The sequence below is a fragment of the Erythrolamprus reginae genome, chromosome 1, assembly GCF_031021105.1.
Source record: "Erythrolamprus reginae isolate rEryReg1 chromosome 1, rEryReg1.hap1, whole genome shotgun sequence".
Taxonomy (NCBI): Eukaryota; Metazoa; Chordata; class Lepidosauria; order Squamata; family Dipsadidae; genus Erythrolamprus; species Erythrolamprus reginae.
This window is the reverse complement of record NC_091950.1, coordinates 321,103,398-321,128,848: the sequence shown is the minus strand read 5'-3', so window position 1 is coordinate 321,128,848 and position 25,451 is coordinate 321,103,398. Positions and strand designations below refer to the sequence as shown.

The window sequence follows — 25,451 nt, the reverse complement described above, 5'->3', positions numbered from 1 at the left end:
TTTTCTATCACATGTGTTGTTTTTGTGATTGTTTCCTTTCAAACAAAGCTGCAAAAATCAGTCAAGTGCACAACTGGTCCACTTGACAAAGAACGACCCGTCTATAAATCTAAATGCTTATTGCTATTGGAAAACAGCCTGACCCCATTCTCTCTCTGGTATCTCCTCAAGTATTGGAACGCTGTTTATCATGTCACCCCATGTCCTTCTCTTTGCCAGACCGGCGAAGGTTTCCTCAGCCAGAGTAGGAGACGCAGTACCGACGCAGGAGACCACCACACGCCGAGTTGACCGCATTAAAGCCGAAGTACAACCCTAGCCTTTCTCCGCATTTTGCAGAAGATTTCTTAAAATTGCTATTCCCGGAACCCTTTTACGCCCTCCCTCCGTCCCTCCCTCGCGAAGCGCTCCGGGTTTTCGCATTCCGAGCTGCGCGGGGCCGGGCGGGGGGGTGTTGAGGAGGAGGAGAAAGAACAAGCCGGCGGAACCCGCAAAGGAAGTCGGGAAAAGGTGTATTTTTTTTTAATATCCGGGAATCTCGGGCGACAAACCCACCGAGAAAATGGCGGCCCGGAATTGAAACCCCCCCTCACAAAAAAAGGGGGGGGATAGAAATTGAGGGGGGAGGGGAGAGCCGGGACGTTTTAGGCTAAAACCGTTGTAGCTGTCGCTGGGGAACTCCCGTCGTCGGTCGTCGTCACTACTTTCCTCCCGTTTGCTGGGCTTGAGGCGCTGTCACCACAGCCTTCTCCACCTCCCAGGCAGGTGGGTAGATGGGTTTGCTGCTCGGGCTCCGCCTCAGGGAAAGAAAAATTGGTGGCTCGTTAATGAGGGAAAGGCCTCGGAGACGGGGCACGCCTCGGCCTAAGTAGTTTTATGACACTCGGTCCGCTTTGACGGGTATCGTTCCCGACTCCTTTGTGTTTTTTTACCCGCTCGGGTCGCTTCGTTGAAGCGTCCCCACTTAAACGGCGAACGCCTGGCCTTCCCCTGTACTATCCCTCATGCCTAAACCGCGTCTTGTAGGGTTTTGAATGAGCTTTTTTCCTCCTTTTTTTTAAATATTTGCCGTTTATTTTCTTCATTTGCTTATTGCGGTTGATTTGATTTTTGAAACGACGGAGGTCTATCCCAGTTTGGGGGGAGGGCAATCACCTGATGTTCACTGTTACGGTGAATAGTTTTAAGAGGTTTTTTTTTTTTGTAAGGTTGTCCTTAGCGTAGTAAAGTTAACACGAAAAGTGTTAAGTGTTTATTGTATTTTTTAATTTTTTAAAAAAAGATTTGTATTGAAAATATTAAAAAGAAAACTGACATATGCAAAAAGAAAGCAATGCATCAAAACAACAAAACAGAAAAACATACACACACACACTTACACTTTTATGCACACACACATATATTTATACATTTGTAGGTACAACATCTTACAACTTTACATGTTTGAACTATAAAAAAGAGAAGCATCACAATTCTATTGTAACTTCTGTTCATACTTCGGTATTCATTATCAAACTTGTGTAGTTATACCTATGTTTATTGTTTACAGAAGGCTTCTGATGTGCTTGTTTTAGTTATGAATTTTACCAAATTTCATAATATGTGCTTTTGAATATTATAATGGTCCAATTCTTGTCTTGATAATAAAATAGGCCATTGTATCCCCTAGAAAAAGGATGCGAAAGAAAAGGGGAAGTAAATGAATTCAGGTATATCAGCCCTATTCAAAAGAGAATAAAAGTAACATTTGCAAAACATGGTGCTCAGTTGTTTTAGTTCAGGTGTTTTTTTTTCTGGTTACTTAAATATGTCTAAATGATACTGTTTAACAACTCTTCCAAAAGCAGATTGTAATAGTATTAGTTTTGTCCTGCAGATTCATAATATTCCACTGACATATGTTTTTCAACTTTTGTCATTGCTTCATATTTTCTTTTTAACAATGCAGTCTTTGGCTTGTATATTCATAAGTGCCTCATTGTGTAGACTTAGCTCTAATAGACTTGGAGCACAAATAGTTTTTAAAGTAACAGATTAATGTGTAATAATATATTTATTATATTATTGACCATAATATATTTATGGTTCACTTCATCAGCTGTATGGTTGCAGAAGATTAACTCATTATATGAATTAGGCAGCCATATAAATTATGTAAATAAATCAATGAATAAAATTATGTGAGATTATCTACCAAATTATGTTTATAGGATTTATAAGATTGTTTATAGAATTGTTGATTGAACTATTCTGTAGATATTTCATTATTTTTATTTTAATGCTGCCAAAGTCCAACTGATTGGATGATTTTCAGTGCAGGTAAATAATACATGAATAACACTGGACAGGCACAGTGTGAATCGTTATCTAATTCCAGCTTAGTTCAGTATAGGAAGCACTAGGTTGTATTCATTATTGGTTACAAATTTGGAGGCAGATGTGACTTTCTTCCTTGTTTCCGATCTATTTGCTCTCTTTTTATGTAGTGAGTTTGCATGCTTAAAGGGGAGAAATTCTGTCTTCTTGCCACTACTGTTCATTCCAGCCACTATTTGTTCACCCTGAAGACTAATGAATATATATTGAAAAGGAAAACAAACAGCAGAGTATCCTATTTTTGTAAACTAGAGAATAACATTTTTTACTAAGCAGTTTTTAGAATATTTACAATGTACAGTACAGAGGTTTAGCTTTAAAATACCTTAATTTAATTATAACAGTATGCTGCAATAGAGTTAGGCCTCGGTACACCTGATATCTGAGATGTGAACTAGATGGCATTTGATATCTGCCTGTTTTTGATATGTGTATTTGATATCTGCATGTTTCATTATTCTATCATTTTATTCATGTTTTAAATTAGTAACCTTCTATAAGAGTACGTATAGCCAATTTGAGCTAAGAATAAAATAACTTTAAAAGGTATTATTTATGTATTTGTAAAAAAAATAGAGAACAAAATGTTTATTAGAAATTTATCTTATCATTTGTTTATGTAAACATTTAAGATAAAACCAATTTACCTTAAAGTTTTAGCATTATAATAACAAGGTGCATTCAAGAACATTTTCGATATATTAAGGATTGCATTTTGAGAAAGCTTTTTTTATACCCTAGTTTTCAGTACAGTATAAAGCAGGGGTGTCAAACTCATGGCCCATGTGCTGGCTGCGTCATGTGCTAGTCCTGGTCACCCCCATTTTAGTAAAGGGGGGGAAGTTGTGATATCTTGTGATGACATGTTGTATCAAGTTTGACACCCCTGGTATAAGGTAAAAATACTGAATTGACACTTGAATTACCTTGTAATTTTGTTATAATTTCTGATGGAGGTTGAGCAGAAACATCATCATTATATTGAATCATAGTTTATCTCTTTTAAAAACTTCCACTGAGTTTTTTTAATTAAACTATTAATTCATGGGAATCTCTGCAATGTAGATTTGATACATTGGGATTTACTTATTTATTTTTATTATCTAAATCTCCCCTTTCTATCCAGAGAGCATGCAGATAAACTAAAAAATATAAATAAAACAGTTAAAATGTCATAAAATGTGTTTAAACTATTAAAAACAATACAAACTGAAATGTATTCTCTCAATAGAAAGAGGTAAAAAGATACATACAGACACTATGTATCAAAACAATTCATTGAAGTCCCTTACTCTCTAAGCATAATAGTGAAGGCCTTCTCTTATATTTCTTTCAAGTGATGAAATGACTGTCTTAGGGATTATGTTTTTCTCATCTCTTTTGGAAAGTAAATGAAAACTTTTTTTTCTTTTCTCTCTTTACCTTTACCTTTAATAATAATAAATTACAATGTACTGAATTGTTTTGTTACTGTTGTAACTGTTACAAGATTCTGATGGTTGGTACTATCTCCCAGAACTAAAATGAAAGAGTTATATCAGAAGGAGAATGCTTCCTAATACAGTGATCCCTCGATTTTCGCTGGTTCAAACTTCGTGAAACGGCTATACCACGGTTTTTCAAAAAATATTAATTAAAAAATACTCCGCGGTTTTTTTTCTATACCACGGTTTTTCCCACCCGATGACATCATACATCATCACCAAGAGTCACTTCTCTCTCTCTTTCTCTTTCTTTCCTGTCATTCTCTGCTTCAATCATTTTCTCATTTTTCTTTTTTCCTCCCTTTTTCTATCATTTTTCTCTCTCTCTACCTTCCACTCTCCCCCCTCTTGCTCTCTCTCTCTCTTTCTCCCTCTCTCTCTCCCTCTCTGTGAGAACGCCTGCCCCGCCTATCCTGCAGCCCCCTCGCTGATAAGCTGGGACGAAAGCGCTCTCAGCTAAGGGACTGTGAGAGGGGCGAGGCAGGCATTCTCAAAGCGCTCAGAGTGGCTACCGGCCGAATGAGGAGGATGAGAAGCCGTAGCCGCCAGCGCTGCTGCAGGAGGACCCGTGTCCCAAGAAAGCCGGTGAGAGGGGTGGATCAGGCGGGCGGGCGGTAGCGGCGAGGGGGCCGGAGGTGCTGGGGGGGCGGGGGCAGCCGACATTCAAAACAATCTTTGCCGGCCTCCGCACTTTCGTCACTCCCCGCCCCCAACTTCAAGCCCGGCTCCTTGCGCTGCCTTCAAAAAGGGTGCGTGGGGGTAGTTTTTGGCTGTCCATAGCCAAAAATGGTGTTTTTACTTCCGCACCGCTATTTTGTGGAAATTCGACTTTCGCGAGCGGTCTTGGAACGCAACCCCCGCGAAAATCGAGGGAACACTGTGTATGGTAATTGTTGCAGTTGGCTAGTAGTTAGGGATGGAGATGATAGAAATAGAGCAACTGGTTGTTCGCTTTGTAAAGTGATATATCAAAGTAGCAGTAAAATTTATGCAATATAATTACTATGCTCACAGTAATAAAAGAAGTTGCAATTACTAATGCTTTGCTATTAAGTTTAATTTTTGTGTTATCTGTTTTAATAAATAAGCAAACATATATTGAATCTAAGAATACTTCTAATTTGAACATTTATATCACTTTTAAGGATTAAATAAATACTTTCTTGTTTGAGTAATATTGTGTAACATATTCCGTCTCCAGAGAAGTCAAGAACTAGTTTCTTAAACATAACCAATTTCTTGCAAGAAGAGATCTGGTTTGCCAAAAGTAATCAATAGCTATGCATAAATGGATCTGACTTCTTTTGGGAATCTTCAACCAGGTATGGAAAGGTTAAAATGAGTCTTCAATGGAAAGGTGGGAAATGTCTAATGAATTTGGCATGGGTATCTGCAGTGTGTCCTAATAAGTTCGGAGATAGTCTTAATACCCAATTCTTTAATTATTCTAGATTTGGATTGTAAAAGTGGGTTATTTTATTCAGATTGTAAACAGCAAATTTTAAGTAGAAGGGAATTTGATTTCATACCAAATATTCATAAAAATGTAATTTGAGTTAAATTTTCCAATAACATAACAGTATTTTTTAATTCTATTTAGAATGATTTTTATTCTATTCTCTTAGACTTGAATGGATGTATGTACTACTGGAATCAAGATCAAGTATATTGAAAACCTTGGTTAGAAGTTATAAGAGTTCATGAGTCCTCGGAGAGGAGCGGCATACAAATCCAATTAATAAATAATAAATGAAGAGAAGCGAGAAACCAGAGGGACATAGACAAATGAGGCCTAAAACATTTCCTGCCAGTAATTACACTAGCAGCAGCCGGCAGATGTTACAAGAAATACGAGAGAGCCTTAGAAATTTACCGAAGCCTTCGGATGCTGCAAAAGTTGAACAGAATATGGGTAAAATACCAACTGAAGATCCCAGACAAGGTCGAAATCCCCCTAAGTTTGTTACCTACCATAAAGCTTTGCAAGAAATTAGAAATTCTCTACTTCCTTTTGCAAATGAAACAAGTTCTTCAACCAGAGGAACATCAGAAGTTAATCGTCAGATGTTGCAAGATCTGCAAGCTGCTGGATTTGATGAGGTAAAATATAATTCCTAGTGGGATATCAAATAGATAATAGCAAAAAGAAGTACATTCAAAAATGTGTTTAGGATTCTATTGTTTCCTATGCGCATTATTTGAATTTGCTTATTACTCCCAAATTACATTTTTTTTGTATATCATATTCATTTAGACACCCTTCTCCTAGCCATGTAACTGGGTGGCATACGAGAAACTCTGAATAGAGCCTCTTGAAGAATAAATTCAACTGACGCATAATACAAAGTTGAGCAAATTTCTTCTAGCCACCACTGCTCCTTGCTCCCTGAGCAGAAGTCATGAATTTAGGAAAATCCCCAGGTTACACACAGGGCCTGTTTGGGGTAGTGTTACCTCCATCTGGTACCAAAAAAGATAGAGACTTGGAACCTACGGGTCTAAAACCCCAGGTCACTCAGTCTTGTCAGAATTCAATTAAAGCCTACTATTTCCCATCAACACCCTTATATCTTCTATGCACTAGAACAGGGGTCCTCAATCTTGGCAACTTTAAAACTTGTGGACTTCAATTCCCAGAATTCTCCAGCCAATATGATATAGCTGGCTGGAGAATTCTGGAAATTGAAGTCTACATGTCTTAAGTTGCCAAGTTTGAAAACCTCTTCACTAGAATAAGATGTCCATAGCATTGCCTAATTCAACAGCAATGGAGACGTATAATTGGGTACCAGCAGTGTACCATCAGTGTACTGATGGTACCCAATTAGTGATGATATTTCACGCCATGGTGATGCATGAGTTCAACTAGCAGTCTTGGATAGATGTTTAATAGAGAGGGAGCGAGCTCAAACTCCTCCATATAGTAAGGGACAAAGGCGGGATCCCCCTCCCCAATCATAATCAGCTGGAATTGACCCCAAAGAAAGGCAAACCAGCAAAACACCTCCAGTCCTCTCAGTCGATCCATAAGGATACCATGCAGGGGTGGATTTCTCCCGGTGCAATCTGGTGTGCAGCTCTGGTAGTGGCCTGCCAATTGCATTATTTGGGTGTGATGGCTCTGGTGCTGTCTTTGCCGGTCTGTACACGCCACCATCTTTTTTCCCACTTTTTCAGCTCTCTGAGCATGCGCAGAAGGAAAATCATCCCTCTGCACATGCGCGGAAGTAAAATTGCACTAGCGGACACGTGCGTGAGCTTGAAATGTCACGATGCCCACACAGCATACCAGTAGGACAGTAAGAGGAACTTGCCCCGATACCATGGTAAAGGGCATTGAAAACCACCCAGAGATTAAAATGCCATATTTGTATTCTCTCCTTATTTTAAAGTTACTTATGTAGATTAACAAGGGTTATTCAACTGCCACATTAGAAAAAAACACACATACAATTAAAATAATGAGATAATCAGAAATAAGAATCCATTTTATTAAATTTGAATGGATTTTATGCAAATACCATAATAATCGATTATAATATGGTATACTTTAGATATACAGTAAATTTCTACATGTGCAGTTTCTGTTTACATTGTAGGTAGAGATAGAAATAGAATACATATAATAGTAGAATACATATTGTAGTTTTTTCTTGTCTTTTCTGTATCTTTTATTTATGTCTTGGATTTATGTTAATGTACCTGATACTGTTAGTTAATCGGCATTTAATAAAAATTGTGGGGGGGAACTATCTCAAATATATTAATGGGATTTGCTTTTGGGGTGCAAAGTGGAGGTAAAATATAGAATATAGGTTTTTCTTTATAATTTAAGATTCATCCAGCGTGCTAATGTCATCTTGTTTTGTAATGAACACGTTTCCAATGCCATTGATGCTCAGATTATACCAATATTGCATTGCTCAGAATAATAGTACTAAGTCTCTGCATTTTCCATCTAATATTAAATATGGTGTTTCTGGCATTTTTTCCGTTATGAATGATTAACTACCTTATTTGGATTATTTTTTTTGTATACTCTTCCTATCAATAGGATATGGTTGTGCAAGCTCTAAGACAAACGAATAGCCGCAGCATAGAAGCAGCAATCGAATTTATAAGTAAAATGAGTTATCAAGATTCTCGTCGAGAACAAATGGCAGCAGCTGCATCTAGACCCCTTAATGCTTGTCCCAAGCCCCCAGGTATGAACATCCATATACAGGTGAAACTGGAAAAATTAGAATATCTGTATATTAAATTTTCTATATTAGATATTCTATATTAGAATATGTATTCTATATTAGAACTTTTGCACAATATTCTAATTTTTCGAGTTTCACTTGTATACCCTTGGGAAGGAGAAATGGAATTTGTATGTTTTCAAAACCAATGAGAAATAATTTTAAATAAAAGATACTGAAAAATAAACTTTTTTTAACATTTGTAATCAAAATGAAGTTTTTTGTTCCAATGTCATTGGCAAATGTAGTATATTGAAGGGTGAACACCAGTAGCATACAGTAGCATAAAGATATAAAGGTAGTTCTCTGCCTTGTTCTTTTCTCTTCATTTAACCTCTGTTTCTCATTATTTATGTAAAAGAGGTAGAAGGAAGGCAGTAAGGCGAGAAGATTGCTAAAGATATTGTGTGGTGAAGCTCCACAATTAAAGGCTAGTGGCACATATATATTAACATAAAATGAGGCCTGTTGTTTTCCTTTCCTAATTAAAAAAAATACTTATGGAAAGGAACCAAGAATAGAGGGGGAAAGGGGCACATGCTTATTCAAGCTGTATCAAAAACATTTATGAATTTTTTTAAAAAATTGAAAAGGCCAATTTGTCACAAAGAATAGGAAAAAGGCAATTAACAGAATTCTTTTGGAGCTTTTTTTATTGCAAAAACTATTTAGGGTCAATCTTACAGTCCTCTATACAGAGAATTTAAAAGTGCCACGGGACATCTGGGTCCAGATACTTTACATTGTCATATGAGTAAAGGTAGTCTTTGACTTACGACTTCAATTGAGCCTAAAATCTCTGTTGTTAAGCAAGACATTTGTTAAGTGAGTTTTGCCCCATTTTATAATCTCACTTGCTACATCTGTTATGTGAATCACTGCAGTTAATAATAATAATAATAATAGTAATAGTAATAGTAATAATAAAATGTATTAGATTTGTATGCCGTCCCTCTCCGAGGACTCGGAGTGGCTCACAACAAGCAATACATCTTATATAAATCCAATATTAAAACAGTTTTTAAAACCCTTATTAAAAAACAATCATGCAACCCAAACAGACCATACATAAACCCAGAAAGCTAAGGGATATATCGATTTCCCCATGCCTGGCGACATAGATGGGTTTTCAGGAGTTTACGAAAGGCAAGGAGGGTCGGCACAGTCCTAATCTCTGGGGGGAGTTGATTCTAGAGGGCCAGGGCCGCCACAGACTCTTTCCCTGGGTCCCGCCAGACGACATTGTTTTGTCGACAGGAACCGGAGAAGGCCAACTATATGGGACCTAATCAGTCACTGGGATTCGTGCGGCAGAAGACGGTCCCGAAGGTATTCTGGCCTGATGCCATGTAGGGCTTTATAGGTCATAACCAACACTTCCAAATGAAAACTGATCGGCAGCCAGTGCAGGCTGCGGAGTATTGACAAAACATGGGCATATCTGGGAAAGCCCATGATTGCTCTCGCAGCCGCATTCTGCACAATCTGAAGTTTCCAAACACTTTTCAAAGGTAGCCCCATGTAGAGAGAGTTGCATTAGTTGAACCTCGAGGTGATGAGGGCATGAGTGACTGTGAGCAGTGACTCCCTGTCCAAATAGGGCCGCAACTGGTGCACCAGGCGAACCTGGGCAAACGCCCTCCTCTCCACAGCTGAAAGATGGTGCTCTAATGTAAGCTGTGGATCGAAGAGAACGCCCAAGTTGCGGACCCTCTCCAAGGGGGTCAGTAATCCCCCCCCCAGGGTGATGGACAGACAGATGGAATTGTCCTTGGGAGGCAGAACCCACAGCCACTCCGTCTTGTCATTAAATTAGTAACACAGTTTTTAAGTGAAATTTACCATATTTTTCTGACTATAAGATGCATCAGAGTATAAGATGCACCTTAGTTGGGGAAGAAAATAAGAAAAAAGTTGATTTGGGGAATGGATGGCCTCCCTAAATACCATCAATCAGCTTTTTCAAGAGATAAACTTTAGCAACATGTTTGTTGGTTGTGAGCTCCATGCCTTGCTTTTTCAGTCTGTGATACCTCCATTTTAGAGCCATTTTTCCAGCCTCTGAAACTCCTGTTGTATCCCCACCCACCCTTTCAAACAGAATTTTCACAGGCTGGAAAAATGCTTCTGAAACCTATTTGAGACCTGTTTTAGCCCCAAATTTTCACCCTCTTTTAGGAGGGAAGGTGCACCTTATACTCTGAAAAATATGGTAATTTTGCTTAATCTGTGCTGACAAGCATTGATTTCCCTTGTCAGAAGGCCACAAAAGGTGATCACATGGCCTCAGGGCACTGCAAACATAAACGCAAGCTAGTTGCCAAGTGTCCAAATTTTGATCATGTGATGAGAAGGCAGCAACATTTGTAAATGTAAAAAGGGTTAGAAGTCACTTTTTCAGTGCTGTTATAATTTCAAACTAATACTAAACAAATGGTTGTCAGTCAAGGACTACCTATATGTGCTAAGCTTAATTGTTTCAAAAATTAATTAATCTGTATCTTTTTGTAATAAATTCATATTAAATTTGATTAAAATTGTTTCTTATCTCCTTTTTATATCAGTTCATTCTGGTGTGATTTTATATCAGAAATGCTTGCTTTTAATCTTTTATATAATAACTATTCCAGAATTTTAAAAAGAGTAGTAAAAATTTGTCTTTTTACTTTTTTAAAAAAGCAGGAGGAGCAGTACAGCAGTCAGTTATCCGTAGACAAAGCTGGAAAGGTTCTAAAGAATCGTTGGTACCCCAGAGACATGCTTCTGCACTAGGAGATGGCCTTGCATTTCATTCAGAAAGCCCTATTTCTCAGGGTGAAGTAGGACGACCGTTATCTGGGTCTGGAATAGCTGCATTTGCTCAGGCTCACCCTGGTAATGGACAAAGAGTGAACCCACCACCTCCACCTCAAGTCAGAAGTGTTACTCCACCCCCACCCCCTCCCAGAGGAACACCTCCTCCCTCCTGGGAAGTAAATTCTCAAACAAAACGGTATTCAGGGAACATGGAATACATGATATCTCGTATTTCTCCAGTGCCTCCCGGATCATGGCAGGATGGTTATCCTCCCCAAACTATGAATTCATCATCTATGAATCCTTCTGTGCAGGGACAAAGAAGTATTAGTTCAGTTCCTGTTGGTAGACAACCAATAATCATGCAAAGTTCAGTTAATAGCAAATTTAGTTTTTCATCGGGAAGGAGTGGAATACAAAATGGCAATTGTCAGCCTGAATATATTGTTCATCAAAATATTGTGCCTGGTAACTCAGCAAGTCGCCAGCCACCTCCTCCTTATCCAATATCTCCAACAAGCCGACAAAGTCCTACACTTTTGCAGATGCAAACAGGAGGTCCTATTCCCCTTTCAGGATATCCTAATGGGAACATTCCTCAATCTATGATGGTGCCAAATAGAAACAGCCATAATATGGAATTATACAACATAAATGTTCCAGGAATTCCAACAACGTGGTCACAATCATCCTCTGGAAATGGACATGACATTCCAGTATGGCAATCCAATATTCCAGTAAGGTCAAATTCTTTCAATAATCATGTTGGAAACAGACAAAATCATGCTGCAAATTCACAATCTTCTGCTACAACAGTTACAGCTGTTACTCCAGCTCCTATACAGCAGCCAGTAAAAAGTATGCGCGTATTGAAACCAGAACTGCAAACTGCCCTAACTCCTAATCATCCTTCTTGGGTTTCTCAACCAATGCAAACGGTCCAGCCCACCTCTTTTTCTGAGGGACCATGTACAATTGTGCCAGTCATTTCACCTGCAGCAGAAGGTGGAACTTATCAAGGACCACCCCCTCCTTATCCAAAGCATTTATTACATCCAAATATATCCACCACCCAATATGAAGTTATAACAAAGCCTGGCAAAGAAGATCAGCCTGGGTTTCCTAAAGAAGAGGATGCTGAAAAGAATGAGAACAGTGAAACCATCGATAGAGAGAAGAAGCAAATAACAACTTCCCCTGTTCCTCTTAGGAAGAATAAAAGAGATGAAGAACGGAGGGAATCTCGCATTCAAATCTATTCTCCTCAAGCCTTTAAATTCTTTATGGAGCAGCATGTTGAAAACATACTCAAATCTCATCAACAGCGATTGCATCGTAAGAAACAGCTTGAAAATGAAATGATGAGGGTAATTTTAAAAATTATTTCTATTTACATTTTGATTTGCATGGAATAAACTTTGAAATTGTAATATGACCATTGCATTAGACTTAAACAGTAATTGCTCAGTACATGATAGCAGGTTAAAGACTGGAAAGCTGACAGCACAGGTTCAAGAGTCGAATGCTGTGTGACGGAGTGAACTCTCATTAGTTGCCTCAGCTTCTTCCAACCTAGCAGCCCAAAAGGTTGCAAATGCAAGTAGATAAATAGGTACCACTTTGGTGGGAAGGTAAATCTATGCACCTTGGCATATAGTCATGCTGGCCACATGACCACAGAAATGTCTTTGGACAGTTCTGGCTCCCTCAGCTAAGAAATGAAGATGAGCATTGCTTCTTAGAGTCGGACATGACTAGATAGGGAGAATCTTTACTAAAATGGTAATAGTTTACCAATTTTTATAACGCAATCCTATTCAGGTCAGTCAGATTAACTTCTTAAATTTCTTTCTGGCTGTGTGATTGATTGCATTATAGTCCAAGAAATTGTAAACGAAGAACAGTCTAACAGGAAGCAGAAACCAAATCAGCCATTAACACCAAATGCATTTCATTTTTATTTTATTGCTCATAATAGAAAGTGCTTATGGAAGTGTGAATGGGGAGATAGATAACAATATTTAGACATCCAACAAGAACATAGAACGGAAGTGCATCAAAAACTGCCTGCTTCCATAAAATTCAGCCAGGAAGATTAAGGATTTAATATCCAAGCACTGCCATGGGCTTGGCACCACCAAAAAGTACTTCCCAAATGTGATACTTACAACTAATGGATCTGTGCACATAAATTTTCCTGATTCAAATAAAAACTGCTATGAACTGGCACAGTCTATAATATAGTTATAAAGCTTAATAAAACTGGGAGTTTGTGGGACTTTGTACATATTGGGTGATTGAACAGAAAATATATTTTGCTTGATTTCACTATAAATACGGGTATGTTTAGTGTTGTTCGTTATAATATAGAATGACACTTGTTGGATATTTTTTTAAAAGATTTAACAATTGTTTTTCCAGTAAAAATAAGCTGCTTTAAAATTCTTACTTTTTATATGTTGGGAAAATAGTGAAATTGCCTCTATTTTTTGAGTGCAGTAGAATTTCATTTCAATCTCAATTATTTTTATTTATAATTTATATTATATATATCTGCTGAGTTTGAAGTTCTGATGTCATCTGTGGAAGTGCCATTACAATTACAGTGTTTTCAAAAATTCTTTCGTAAATTTCAGCCTTATGAGTAGGAAGCTAGCTGATTTCTTGTTCTTTCTACGTGTTCATTCTTAGCCTCTTTCCTTTTCACTTTCACTAACAGCTGATTTAAACTATTAAGGTGTTGGAAGCTTTCCTGACATCTGTAGCCTTCGTTACTGGGTAGGCAAGTAATATTTTGGAGACAAGTATTCTATTTAAAGAATAGCATGGATCCTTTTCTTATGGGACATTGCATGCTTACATGCATTTAAATTAAGCATGCTTTGTTTCACTGTACTTGAATGTATTTATATTAGATCACTAATATTGTAAACCATATTTATTTTTATGTTCTACAGTCGTACAAGGACAATGATACAAATACACTTTATTTCATTTACATTGTTCAAAGTGGCTGAATTGTTTAGTACTGTAGTCATTCTGCCAGATATTTGTTTATGTACATGTTTATTTTAAGATTGTGTTAAATGTAATTAAAAATAATTTTTTTGAATGAAAGCTAGAAGCTGGAAAGTCATATGAGAAGAAATTAAGTGCATTTTTATAGTAACTAGATAGTATATGTCTAGCCTAACTGACAATGTAAAAGTATTAGTTGGAATGTCAATCAAAGCATCACTTTATGACTTTTAAGAATAATATAATCTTTTAATTAGTTAATCTAGTTTCATCAATGGAATTTCTTGCTAAAAAGTTGTCCTTGAATCTTGAGCCTTGTTGTGCATGGCTCTTGTGTATGGTTGTTTATAATATCTCATTTTAACAGTTTGTTGTATACTGTTCTGAAGTGTTTTGATTGTTTCCTAATATGTTGCAATAAAATAAACTGAAACAATAAAAATGGGGGGTTTATTCCCTAAGGACCAATATTATTTACTTTTCTTAAATTGTTTTTTTTCCCACTCCCATTTTTTTATATATTTGTTGCACAGGTTGGGTTATCCCAAGAGGCCCAAGATCAAATGAGGAAAATGCTATGCCAAAAGGAGTCCAACTATATCCGTCTCAAAAGAGCTAAAATGGATAAATCAATGTTTATTAAAATCAAGACTCTTGGAATTGGGGCATTTGGAGAAGTCTGTTTGGCAAGGAAGTTAGATACAAATGCCTTATATGCAAAAAAAACTCTTCGAAAAAAGGATGTACTACTTCGAAACCAGGTTGCTCATGTTAAAGCTGAACGGGATATTCTTGCAGAGGCTGATAATGAATGGGTAGTTCGTTTGTACTATTCGTTCCAAGATAAGGACAATTTGTACTTTATAATGGACTACATTCCAGGAGGAGACATGATGAGCTTGTTAATTCGAATGGGAGTCTTTCCGGAAAATATGGCCCGATTCTACATAGCAGAACTGACCTGTGCTGTTGAAAGTGTTCATAAGATGGGCTTCATTCATAGAGACATAAAACCTGATAACATTTTGATTGATCGTGACGGCCATATCAAATTGACAGACTTTGGACTTTGTACTGGCTTTCGGTGGACACACGATTCCAAATACTATCAGAGTGGTAAGGCAAGCAGTTTGTCCCAAAATTGTCTTTATGTGTTAAATTATTATCACACAGAACAAGATTTATTTATTTGATTAGACTTCTATGCCACCCAATTCCGTGTGATGTTGGTTTGTATTATACCAGATGATTAGGCTGGATATCATAATGTGCTGTTAAGTAATTATAAATGTAGTTATCATTCCAGAACATAGAAAACTATGAATGAATTTGGAATTAGAATCTTCCAGAGCAGCAGCATCATGATAAAATCCTTTTTCAAAACATATTGAACACTGCTTTTTTTTAAAAATCACATCACAAATATTTAGTACAAAATAGTAAATAATACATTTTAACTTCTACAGTACATTCCATTGCGAACTTGATAGAAAAATAGTCAAAAGGTTATTACAGTAAGAATAAGAAGATAGTATTTGTATGTATCATATATTAAAGTGTTATAATTTCTGAAAATCAGCTAGTTTAGCACATGTTAGAATATATTTAATTTCAGGCTTTGTACCAACAATAACTAGAATTATAATAATACAGGTGGGTTTCTTTTCTTCCTCATAAAAATTAAAGCATTAGTAAGTATTTTTGAAACTTAAGAATTATTCTCCTATTATAAACTATAGGACTTTATCTATTGAATTCTTAATTTGGTGTGCAATGCTGAGAGTTTGAATAAGAAAACATAGAGAACTTCTTTTCCTGTCTTTAAAAGTTGCAAGAGAAATTATTTTGTGGAAAGTAGGGAATATAAAAGTGGAAAAGGATATATAGCCTCATATTTTGTCTTATAGTGTCTCTTTATGTTATATAAAACATTTAAGTAGAAAACATTTAACTCCCAAAAATCTGGGTTATTCAAAAATAAGAATGTGATTTCTACATGTACTTGGCACTTATTCAGGGCTATCAGACCTGGATTGAAAATTACAGGGATTTAAAAAATATATTTAGAGAAAAATTCCAGTTTTATGTTGAAGACCATGAACAGAAATTTAAGGATTGCTGAATGTCTTTTATTTAGTCAGTTACAAATACTCTTGTGTCATTATCATTATTATCATCATCACTACTACTACTTCTATTACTTTCCTTGCCTTTTCCTGGTTAGGTAGTTCTTTCTTTAACTTTAAGGTGAGAGAAAAAGAATCCAGATGATGTATCATAAAGTTTGAACGTCTAGTATTGCCTTAGAATTGGAGGAGGTTTTCTACTTATGGGAAATTTCTGCTAAGAGGCAATTTTTCTTCTCATCTTGCTCCTTTTTTTTAACATTGCTTTAACGTAAAGACAGCTAGAATAATCCAAAGCATGTTCTAATTTAAAAAGTTAGATAGTATTAATATAGGTAGACTCAATCAAAGCTTTAATTAAATATATTGCAATTTTGAAATGTTAGGCAATTGAAATGCCACTAAAATAATTCAGGTAGTTTAAAACTTTTATTGGCAGTAAAATGCTCTATAATTGGTAAAGGATCCCCATTATCAGCTATTTTCAGACTTGTCCAAAACTATATCATATAATTACAGAGCATCATACTTCCATAACCCAATACTGTATCTTCTATATATGACTTGCAGTCTTTAATGACTAAAATACAATAGACTTTTTGCTAAAAAATAAATTCAATTTCCTAACATTGGAAGGGTCTCATGATTGCTTGATCATTAACATTTCATAAAGAAATTAAGATCAGAATATATGCTAAACAATAAAACTGTAATATTTCTAATAATTAATTAATTAATTAGACATTACCATATCAGAGAAAATAAAATGAAAATAAAATACAGGATCTAATTCCATGATAAAATAAATAAAAGAAAATACAGTAACAAAATATATATGTGGTAAATACAGGAGAATCAGCATTCATATAAATACATCACCTTTATATGATAATCCAATCTGTTCATTATAATGGATTGTTAGATGAGTTGCCTTAACTATAAGCTTAGCAGTTCTGCTCACAATGTACTGTATACAGCTAGTCTTCAATTTATGACCACAGTTGATCTTAGAATCTTGGTCATGAGCAAAACGGTTGTTAAGTGAGACATCACATGACTGCTTCCTTTGACTTCAATTCTGGAAATCCTGGCTCTGATTACTAAGCGATTGTATGGGTTGGGGGAGAGTCTGGGAGGTTGCATTAAGGGTCTGAAAATCCTCCCTGCCAAAATCCAGTTGTCAGTTATGCATGTTTGTACAGATAAATTGTAATATTTCAAATTATTGAGGCTGCATGCTCAGAACATGACAATCATTCAAGAGTCTTTCCAACTCATTATATTCTTCGTGGGTAGCTCCCAATAATTATTTATCAAAATAAAAATCCTCATAAATCCCCACTTGCTTTTAATTAAAGTGCTGTAATTTGATATATTTAAATACTGTACTGCAATTAGATACTTTAAAAACAAAAAAATCATAGTTTTAAAAATAGATTCTGTGAAACTTGATTGATGACTGGAGTTTAAACGTAATAATAATGTTTGGGCTTTTGCATGTTAGGGGACCATCCCCGTCAGGACAGCATGGATTTCAGTAATGAATGGGGAGATCCAGCAAGTTGTAGATGCGGAGATAGACTAAAGCCTCTTGAACGTAGAGCAGCACGTCAACATCAGCGCTGTCTAGCACATTCACTTGTCGGGACACCAAATTACATTGCACCAGAAGTATTATTACGGACAGGTAAAGCTTTCTTTTTTTCCTGTAGCCGGGGGTTGTAAAATGATGGCTAGTTTTTGAAAATTGGTCCTGAAAACAATTTCTCTAACTACAAGTAAGTTCCACTATGCTACAGGATTGTTGCCAATAACTCTTAATAATGTTGAGCAAAAAATTATGAATTAAATTAATTTGTAAGAAACATAACATAATATATTAATATGTAGTAAATACAATCATAAGGCCTAAAAGTCAGATATGCTAGATCAGGGGTTTCAAAATTTGTGTCGTGTTGCTGTCACGTGATATTTTGCAATGTGGGCCGGCCAGTTTGATACCCTTGTACTAGATGTTTGGGAAATACTGTGGTGGCATAATAAGTAGTACATTGTTAGAAAGAAATTTAGAATTGCTGTTGGGCTGTGTAATTACTGGATTTTCTTTTGCTTCAGGATATACACAGCTATGTGACTGGTGGAGCGTTGGAGTGATTCTTTTTGAAATGCTTGTAGGTCAACCTCCCTTCTTAGCACAAACACCATTGGAAACCCAAATGAAGGTATTTGTGTATATGTGTAGAAGTCAAATAAACTTTGGTCTGCATTTAACTTAGAACAATGTATACCGTATTTTTTGGAGTATAAGACACACTGGAGCATAAAATGCAGCTTAGTTTTGGGAGAGGAAATAATCTGCCTACCAGGTATCCATCTGGCTAGCGTCCTTAGTCTAGTCAGCTTCAGCACATTATTTCATCCCTTGATTGGGTCTTTAAAAAAAATGTATTCGGAGAGAGTAATGATGAAACAGCTTGCAAGCTGGTAAAAGCTGGGCACATCATTAGCACCTCATTAGGGCTGGAAATAAACTTATTCTGAGCAAGTAGAGCAATGAAAAAAAGCCTGCAAAGACTTAGGGCTGGAAAAACATTCTTCACAGAGAGTAACAATGAAAGAGCCTGCAAGTTAAGAGATGGGACGATTATTAGCACCTAGTTAGGGCTGGAGAAAAAACTTCGAAAAAGCTACATTCAGAGTATAACCTCTTTTAGGGAGGAAAAGGTGCATCTTATACTCTGGAAAATATGATATGTAATATGTTTTCCCTGTATTTCAAAATGCTTATGCATTTCTTTCCAAAATTTCAATAAGAGTAGGCTACCACCTTTGTTTTCTTTTTATAGAAGTGTGAAATTATTCTAAGATAAAAATGTGAAATTATTCTAATAAATGAGAGGAGGTAATATGTTCTCCTAGTAGATTATTATTGTTGCCTTGTTTTATCTGCAGGACATGTTTTTATTGATTTCTTTATGTAGAATAGTGTAGTAATGGTTTGCTCCAGTCTTTCTTTTTTAATGGTAATTTTATTAAAAATTACTATTGGAAGAAATAAAACCAATATAAACTAAAAAATCAGAAAAAGAAAAACAAAATGCAGAAAAAGGAAAAAAATAGAACAGAAAGAAAAATAATATAGTAAAGAAAAAGAAAAGAAATATATCAAGAATTGATTTCCCATTTCATCATAATGGCAGTAACTTATTTTCACTTTTCTTAAAATAGAAGAAATAATCTCTTCTGATGTTCCATCTCTTCTCTATAAATGACTACTTAAAGTCTTGTCATTTCAGACCTGATCAGCATTAAAAATTACCAGAGATAAAAATATATTTATTTTATTAAAAACATCAATTTTATATTCTTTCCTTTTATTTTTAACAATCTTAATATTTAATCCCTTCACATAATGTCCTACAATTTGATTTCTTTGACCCTTTTCACAAAATCATCAAAATATAACATGCCTCTATTGCAAATCTAATATAGGAAAATTATCCAGGTCAGTATGTTATTGTACATCCTTTTTAAGACATTAAATGATTTCCAGTATAGCACTTTTTTTCCCATTCTTGGAGCCTATCATTTTTAAATTCATTTTCTGATCTGAAAGTTGTCAGGTAAAATTTGTTCCACTTGAAATTGAATTCTAGGTCCATTGTTAAAAAACATTCTTCAATATGTCCAATGCTAAAATATTGTACTTCCTTCATTAGTAAGTTAAATATGAGTGTTGTCCTTTAATTGTGATCTTCCATTCCTTCTATCTAGTGTACAACCTTCAAAGTTATGCCCTACCATGTTTATTTTTAAATGGAGCTTTTTCCTACAGGAAAGACTCCTACAATTTATTGAAAAATCTTATTTCAAATCATTTGGATTTTTAGTTAATTTCTAATTTTCAAAATCAAAAGTTCTAATCAATTTTTTGCTGTTTTTGTCTTTCTGTGAGAATTGAATTAAACTGACCTGGTGTTCTCAGATTTGTTGATCCAAAATTTCCTAATGGATTAAAAATCTCAGTTTACAAGTTATTATGGCAGTTAACAAGCAATTTCTGAAACTGAGCATCAATCATGGTTTGAGTAAAATGGCTATTCCTTTGTCTCACATAAACTGCTATCTTGTGGACTCCTCATGAGGAACAACTGACTGAAGCACTTGTGGGCCATTTTAAGTCCTCTTTTTGTCTGGAGAGGAATTAGAGATGCTTGCTTGCTTGCTTGCTTTTCATTCTATGACAGCTTGCAATTTCTTCCCCAGAAATCATTTTGCTCCATTCTTTCAGTGAAAGCCTAAAATAGAATTTTAAAACATACTGCAGATAGAACAAAGGTATTTGATATGTACAGTTAATAATAATGGATTTCTATTATACAGAGTTCACTAAGATTGTAATATTTTTATTTTACATTTAATTATGAAGCAAAGCAGATCCTTAAAAGTAACAAAATAATCCTGTTCTTCTATGAAAATATTTACACATAGAATCAAGAGGAAGAGTTATTCTGTCCATTAAGGGCAAAATGCTAACTTAGATTTTCCTTCTACTAGATAGTAATCCAGGGTCATCCTGTAGTCAAAAAAGCCAAGATGGCAATTATACAATCAATGGTCAACCTCTTTTTTACATGCATCACAAACACAACACAAAAAGGGGCAGGGCCATCATCTCAACTTTTTGTCTCCCCGTGCAAACTGCCCCAGCGTATATCTTTGCTGTGATGCAAGTTTTTAGACTTTTTCCCTGAACAGGGCAGTAGTAATTCAGAAATATTGCTTTTATTTTTTTCTATGTTAATTCCTGTGTTAATTCCTGAAGAAAAATGTGTACAAGTGTGTGTGTTTAATTTGAAACTTTAACTTTGTGTTTAAATAAAGGTTATCAATTGGAAAACATCACTGCACATCCCACTGCAAGCAAAACTTACTCCAGAAGCATCAGATCTTATTATTAAGCTGTGCCGAGGACCAGATGATCGCTTAGGCAAGAATGGTGCAGATGAAATAAAAGCACACCCGTTTTTTAAATCCATTGATTTTTCAAGTGATCTACGGCAGCAGCCTGCTTTTTATATTCCTAAAATTACACATCCCACTGATACATCAAATTTTGATCCAATTGATCCAGATAAATTATGGAGTGAAGATAAAGAAGGGAATGTAAATGACACACTTAATGGGTGGTATAAAAATGGTAAACATCCTGAGCATGCTTTTTATGAATTCACATTTCGAAGGTTTTTTGATGACAATGGGTATCCATATAGCTATCCAAAGCCTATTGAATATGAATACACTAATTCTTGTAGCTTAGAATCACAGTCTGATGAGGAGGAGGAGGAGGAGGAGGAGAGGACCAGTAGAGAGATCCAAAATCGTGATCTAGTTTACATTTAATAGAGAAGATAAACCATGTTTCTGAATTTCTCAAACCATGTGGGGAAAACCCCCGAGATACTGTAAGGAAGCTGACTTGTACACTTTTGGATTGGGGAATACTAATTATTCCCATTTTTTCCCTTTTTTTTCTCCTCATAACTAGCCCTTTTTCATCTTTAATTTATTTCATTGTTAGTGCTTAATATAGAAAATAGTAATATTAGAAAAAATAAATTATAAATTTAAGCCTTTTGTAAACAGAATATAGTGATTTCTATTAGCAAATGAGATGCCTATTTTTTTTAATAAACCATGACCATTACTTTCTTCCACACTTTTTCAGTCATTGCTTGTCTTGCATTAACTAATTAGCTATATTATCATTTACAATATATATAAAGCAGAGTATAAGATAAAACAAGGCTGCAATCTAACATTCATGAAATGACTAAGTCCATAACTTTTCATTAAATATAAAACATATTGCACTTCAAATTATCTGTATCCTTACAATAAACAAAGTTTATATCAGATTATAATTATTTTCAATTTTGCATAACAGATTGTAATTGCCGATGCAACAACTCAAATGCCAGCTGCTTTAGATAGCTAACAGAAACAGTTTATCACAAAATTAATGTTAAAAGTTTGATTTTAGTTTTCTGTAATTCTCATCCTGCAAATTTGACAAAAAATTAAAAATGATTGAACCCTCATAATATCTAATTGCAAAATCCGTTTTAATAACTATTTTACATGGTTTAGTATTCCCAAATTACTAAATTGGAATAATTCCAGAGATTAAATGTTGTGAGCCACCCTGAGTCTCATGAGAAGGGCGGCATAGAAATTGAATAAACAAATAATAATTTACCCCATTGTTCTATTCTGAATCAACATCCTGAAATTAAAGAAAAGAGCTGCATCTTTCGCTATTGCAGCTTTTTTTTCGCTTCTACTGGCAATACCCTTGTTTTTAAAAAATATTCTGCTTTTTTATCTACAGATATATAGCATAGCACTGTGTAAATATTTCAACTTCCCTGTGCTATTACTGTATTCCTGTATCTGAAAAATCTCCAAACATCACATTTTGTGCTTTTTAACATATGTATGTCCTGGGTCTTTTTTTAAAAAAAAGTTTATAAAGTAGTTAGTTTTTTCCCCCCCAGCCAGTTATTTATTGTTTATTATATTTATGCTGACTACTTCATTTAAAAGAAGAGTGGCTTACAAGTAACTTCTCAATAACATTTTATCTGGCCTGTTTTTCAGGCTAAACACATTTCATTTCAGCAATAGAAGTACAGCTTGTCTCTTTGCGGCAATGTCTGTTACTTGCCCTTGGTCAGATATATTAACCTTGCTGTTATGCTCGGGTCAATATGACCCAATATGAAATTTGGGACCTGTAGATTATTTGTCATGCAGATCTCAAACTTGTGATTAATTGACTTTTCCTCATTTGAGGAATTCTTATTATGGTTTTTCCTTTTGTTTTCTTTTTGCTACACGCCGATTGTTACATTTTGTCACACCTTAAACAGTACAAGTGTATAGTAAATGCGAACACAACAGCAAGGTTAAAACATCAATAGAGTTTAGACAAATAGAAAATGCTTATCTTCTTAAAATATTTTCCAACATATCTACTGCTTCATTCCGATCCACATTTCAGCCTTCTTAGGCGAGTGAGGATAATAAACATGTTATGTACCTTCTTTCAATTAGTATACTCAGCCCTCCTATTCTACACACCATTCTGCAGACAATCACATAATCCTGCTCCAAGCTACCACCAAAACAATAGGTTCTATGTATGGAGCCAGAGTGTAGACAATGCAGTGTACAGTTATGATTTTTGAGATTTGTTTGCTTTGTAAAATAATTCATAGTATAAAGAGGATTGACCTTGGTTTAATATTTAGGATTTCCAGTTAAACTGGCAAATTATTATTATATTTGTCTTTCAATGAAATATAATATATTCCTGGTTAAAACCAGATAAATCTAATCTGCTGTTGGGAAACTGCTTTGTAAATTTGAAAACAGAATTTTCATTGATTAACTTATTGAATACAATCAAAAGTTAAACATATACTATACTGAAATTGATAGGCATTAACTACACAGATAAAAATCAAAGACATATTCATTTTCATTGGAAATTGAGGAAAAGTGATATTTGGGATATGTTGCTATTTTCAGCTAAAGAGTAATAGCACAATGTTTGTATATTTTACATTGTTTTAATTAAGCTTGTTAGTACTATTTGTATTCTGAAAAATACATGTACTGTATTATAATTCTAATGATTTGGAACGTATAACAATGCAATTCTGCTTTACAGGCCATCCCAAAGAGATTAAAATTATTCAATTTTAATTAAGGACAGTGTTAAATTAGTTCAGCAAAAAATCATATTCTAAAAAACCTCATGTAATAAGTTGATGTGAATTTAATGTATTACAAGTCTTTTTTGGAATAATTCTATTTCACTGAATGTAAAAACTAATGTATTCTAACATACCTATAAATTGTTTTATAAATGTTCTCTCTTAATTGTGACATCACTTATTATTGCCTATGACAATTCATTTTATGTATTTCTAGTTCTCACTTGCAGGATTTCTTACACTTTGTTTTAGTGTTATCTCTAGAATGAATCCAGGGTATATTGTAATCTGTCTTGCCACATTTATCTTTGCATATATTTCAATTGTTCTGCCTTTTTTCATATGTAAGTTTTTCAGTATGTCCAAATTCATTTTTGCATTTGAATTCAACAAAAAAAAAAATAGCTCCACATGTTGATTTTGAATAAAATATCTTCAATTAAACATAAAATATCAATGCTTTGCTTTTTTACATGTATATGTAAGCACTGTATTTATAAAATATTCTATTATGATATAATTTTACTGTAAATATTGGCATACTGATCATTTACATTCCATCTTAGGGCAAGCCCTTTTTCTGGAGCTTTTCTACCATATTTTTAGTAGAAACAATAGAACGTATGATTACAGTTAATTTGAAATTTAAAAGCAAATCTACATTTTCAGTGTGCAAAGCTGTGATAATATGTTCTTTGGACATTGTTGATACATCTAGAAAATGCAATGTGAGTGGAATAATAGATGCTGCTGTTATCCCAAAGTACTATTAAATTCTCTCTGCAATATTTGTTTTTTGAAATGAAACATTTGTTGTAATATTTGAATCTAATAGTAAATAGAGTGCCTTGCTCTTAAAAGGTGCTGTTCAAAATTAACTTTTATACTGCATTTTTATATATGCTTTTTATACTATAAAAACTCTGCTGATAAAATTTTTATTTTTAGAAAAGTAGTGTCTTGACATATTGTATACATGCATCAGCTTTGCAAATTTCTGCTTGTAATACCTGATAATAGATTAAATTTCTGGAGTGTTGTACAGATATATTTATGTTTTGAAATCAGTTTTCTTTAGTGTACCATATGTTAGGATAATAAAATTTAAATTCAGTTACTTAAGTTGGTATAATTTGTAATGTTGAAAAATATGATTGCTTGATTTTCTGTAATAGTGGAATACAAAATTCCTATTAATTTCATGGCATGCTATTTTTTCATTACTACCTGACTCATTCATATTTTGTAATTACATTAAGAGGAAACTCACAAGGGGATATAAAAACTCATTATTTCCGAAAAATAGAATACTGTAGTAATGGATTTAAATTTAATGGAGTTTGCATTCAAAAATTGTTTTAGTTGGCAGTTTATGATCACATTCCCATAGTATTTCTGTAGAGAAATATAAATTATAGCATGTAAATACTTCAGACTGAAAATAAAACCCTAGGATATGTTTTTTATTTTTTTGCTGCTGAGTGGCAAAATTTAGGCATAATAAACCATAGTCTGGTTACATGAACAGGCCACAACAATATTGGCTCCTTCGTCTGCAACCATAAGGAATTTTCATATTTTTCCTAACAATTAACTAAATTGGGATACAGCTAAACTTTGGAAAAA

At 34.8% G+C, this 25,451-nt stretch overlaps 1 protein-coding gene across 2 annotated transcripts; it reads left to right on the top strand.

The window, feature by feature from the left end:
• Positions 1–515: 515 nt before the first annotated feature.
• On the top strand, positions 516–24,942 carry LATS1 (large tumor suppressor kinase 1). Of its 2 annotated transcripts, XM_070733699.1 has the most exons (8): positions 516–765; positions 5,486–5,960; positions 7,915–8,065; positions 10,787–12,267; positions 14,452–15,034; positions 17,549–17,731; positions 18,160–18,266; positions 20,929–24,942. In XM_070733699.1, exons 2-8 carry the CDS (start codon positions 5,610–5,612, stop codon positions 21,445–21,447), a joined length of 3,375 nt encoding a protein of 1,124 aa, XP_070589800.1. In that variant the 5' UTR covers positions 516–765; positions 5,486–5,609; the 3' UTR covers positions 21,448–24,942. The 2 variants fall into 2 exon arrangements, with proteins under 2 accessions (XP_070589800.1, XP_070589798.1); XM_070733697.1 differs by lacking the exon at positions 516–765 and having other exon boundaries at positions 10,784–12,267.
• The last annotated feature ends 509 nt before the right edge of the window (positions 24,943–25,451 follow it).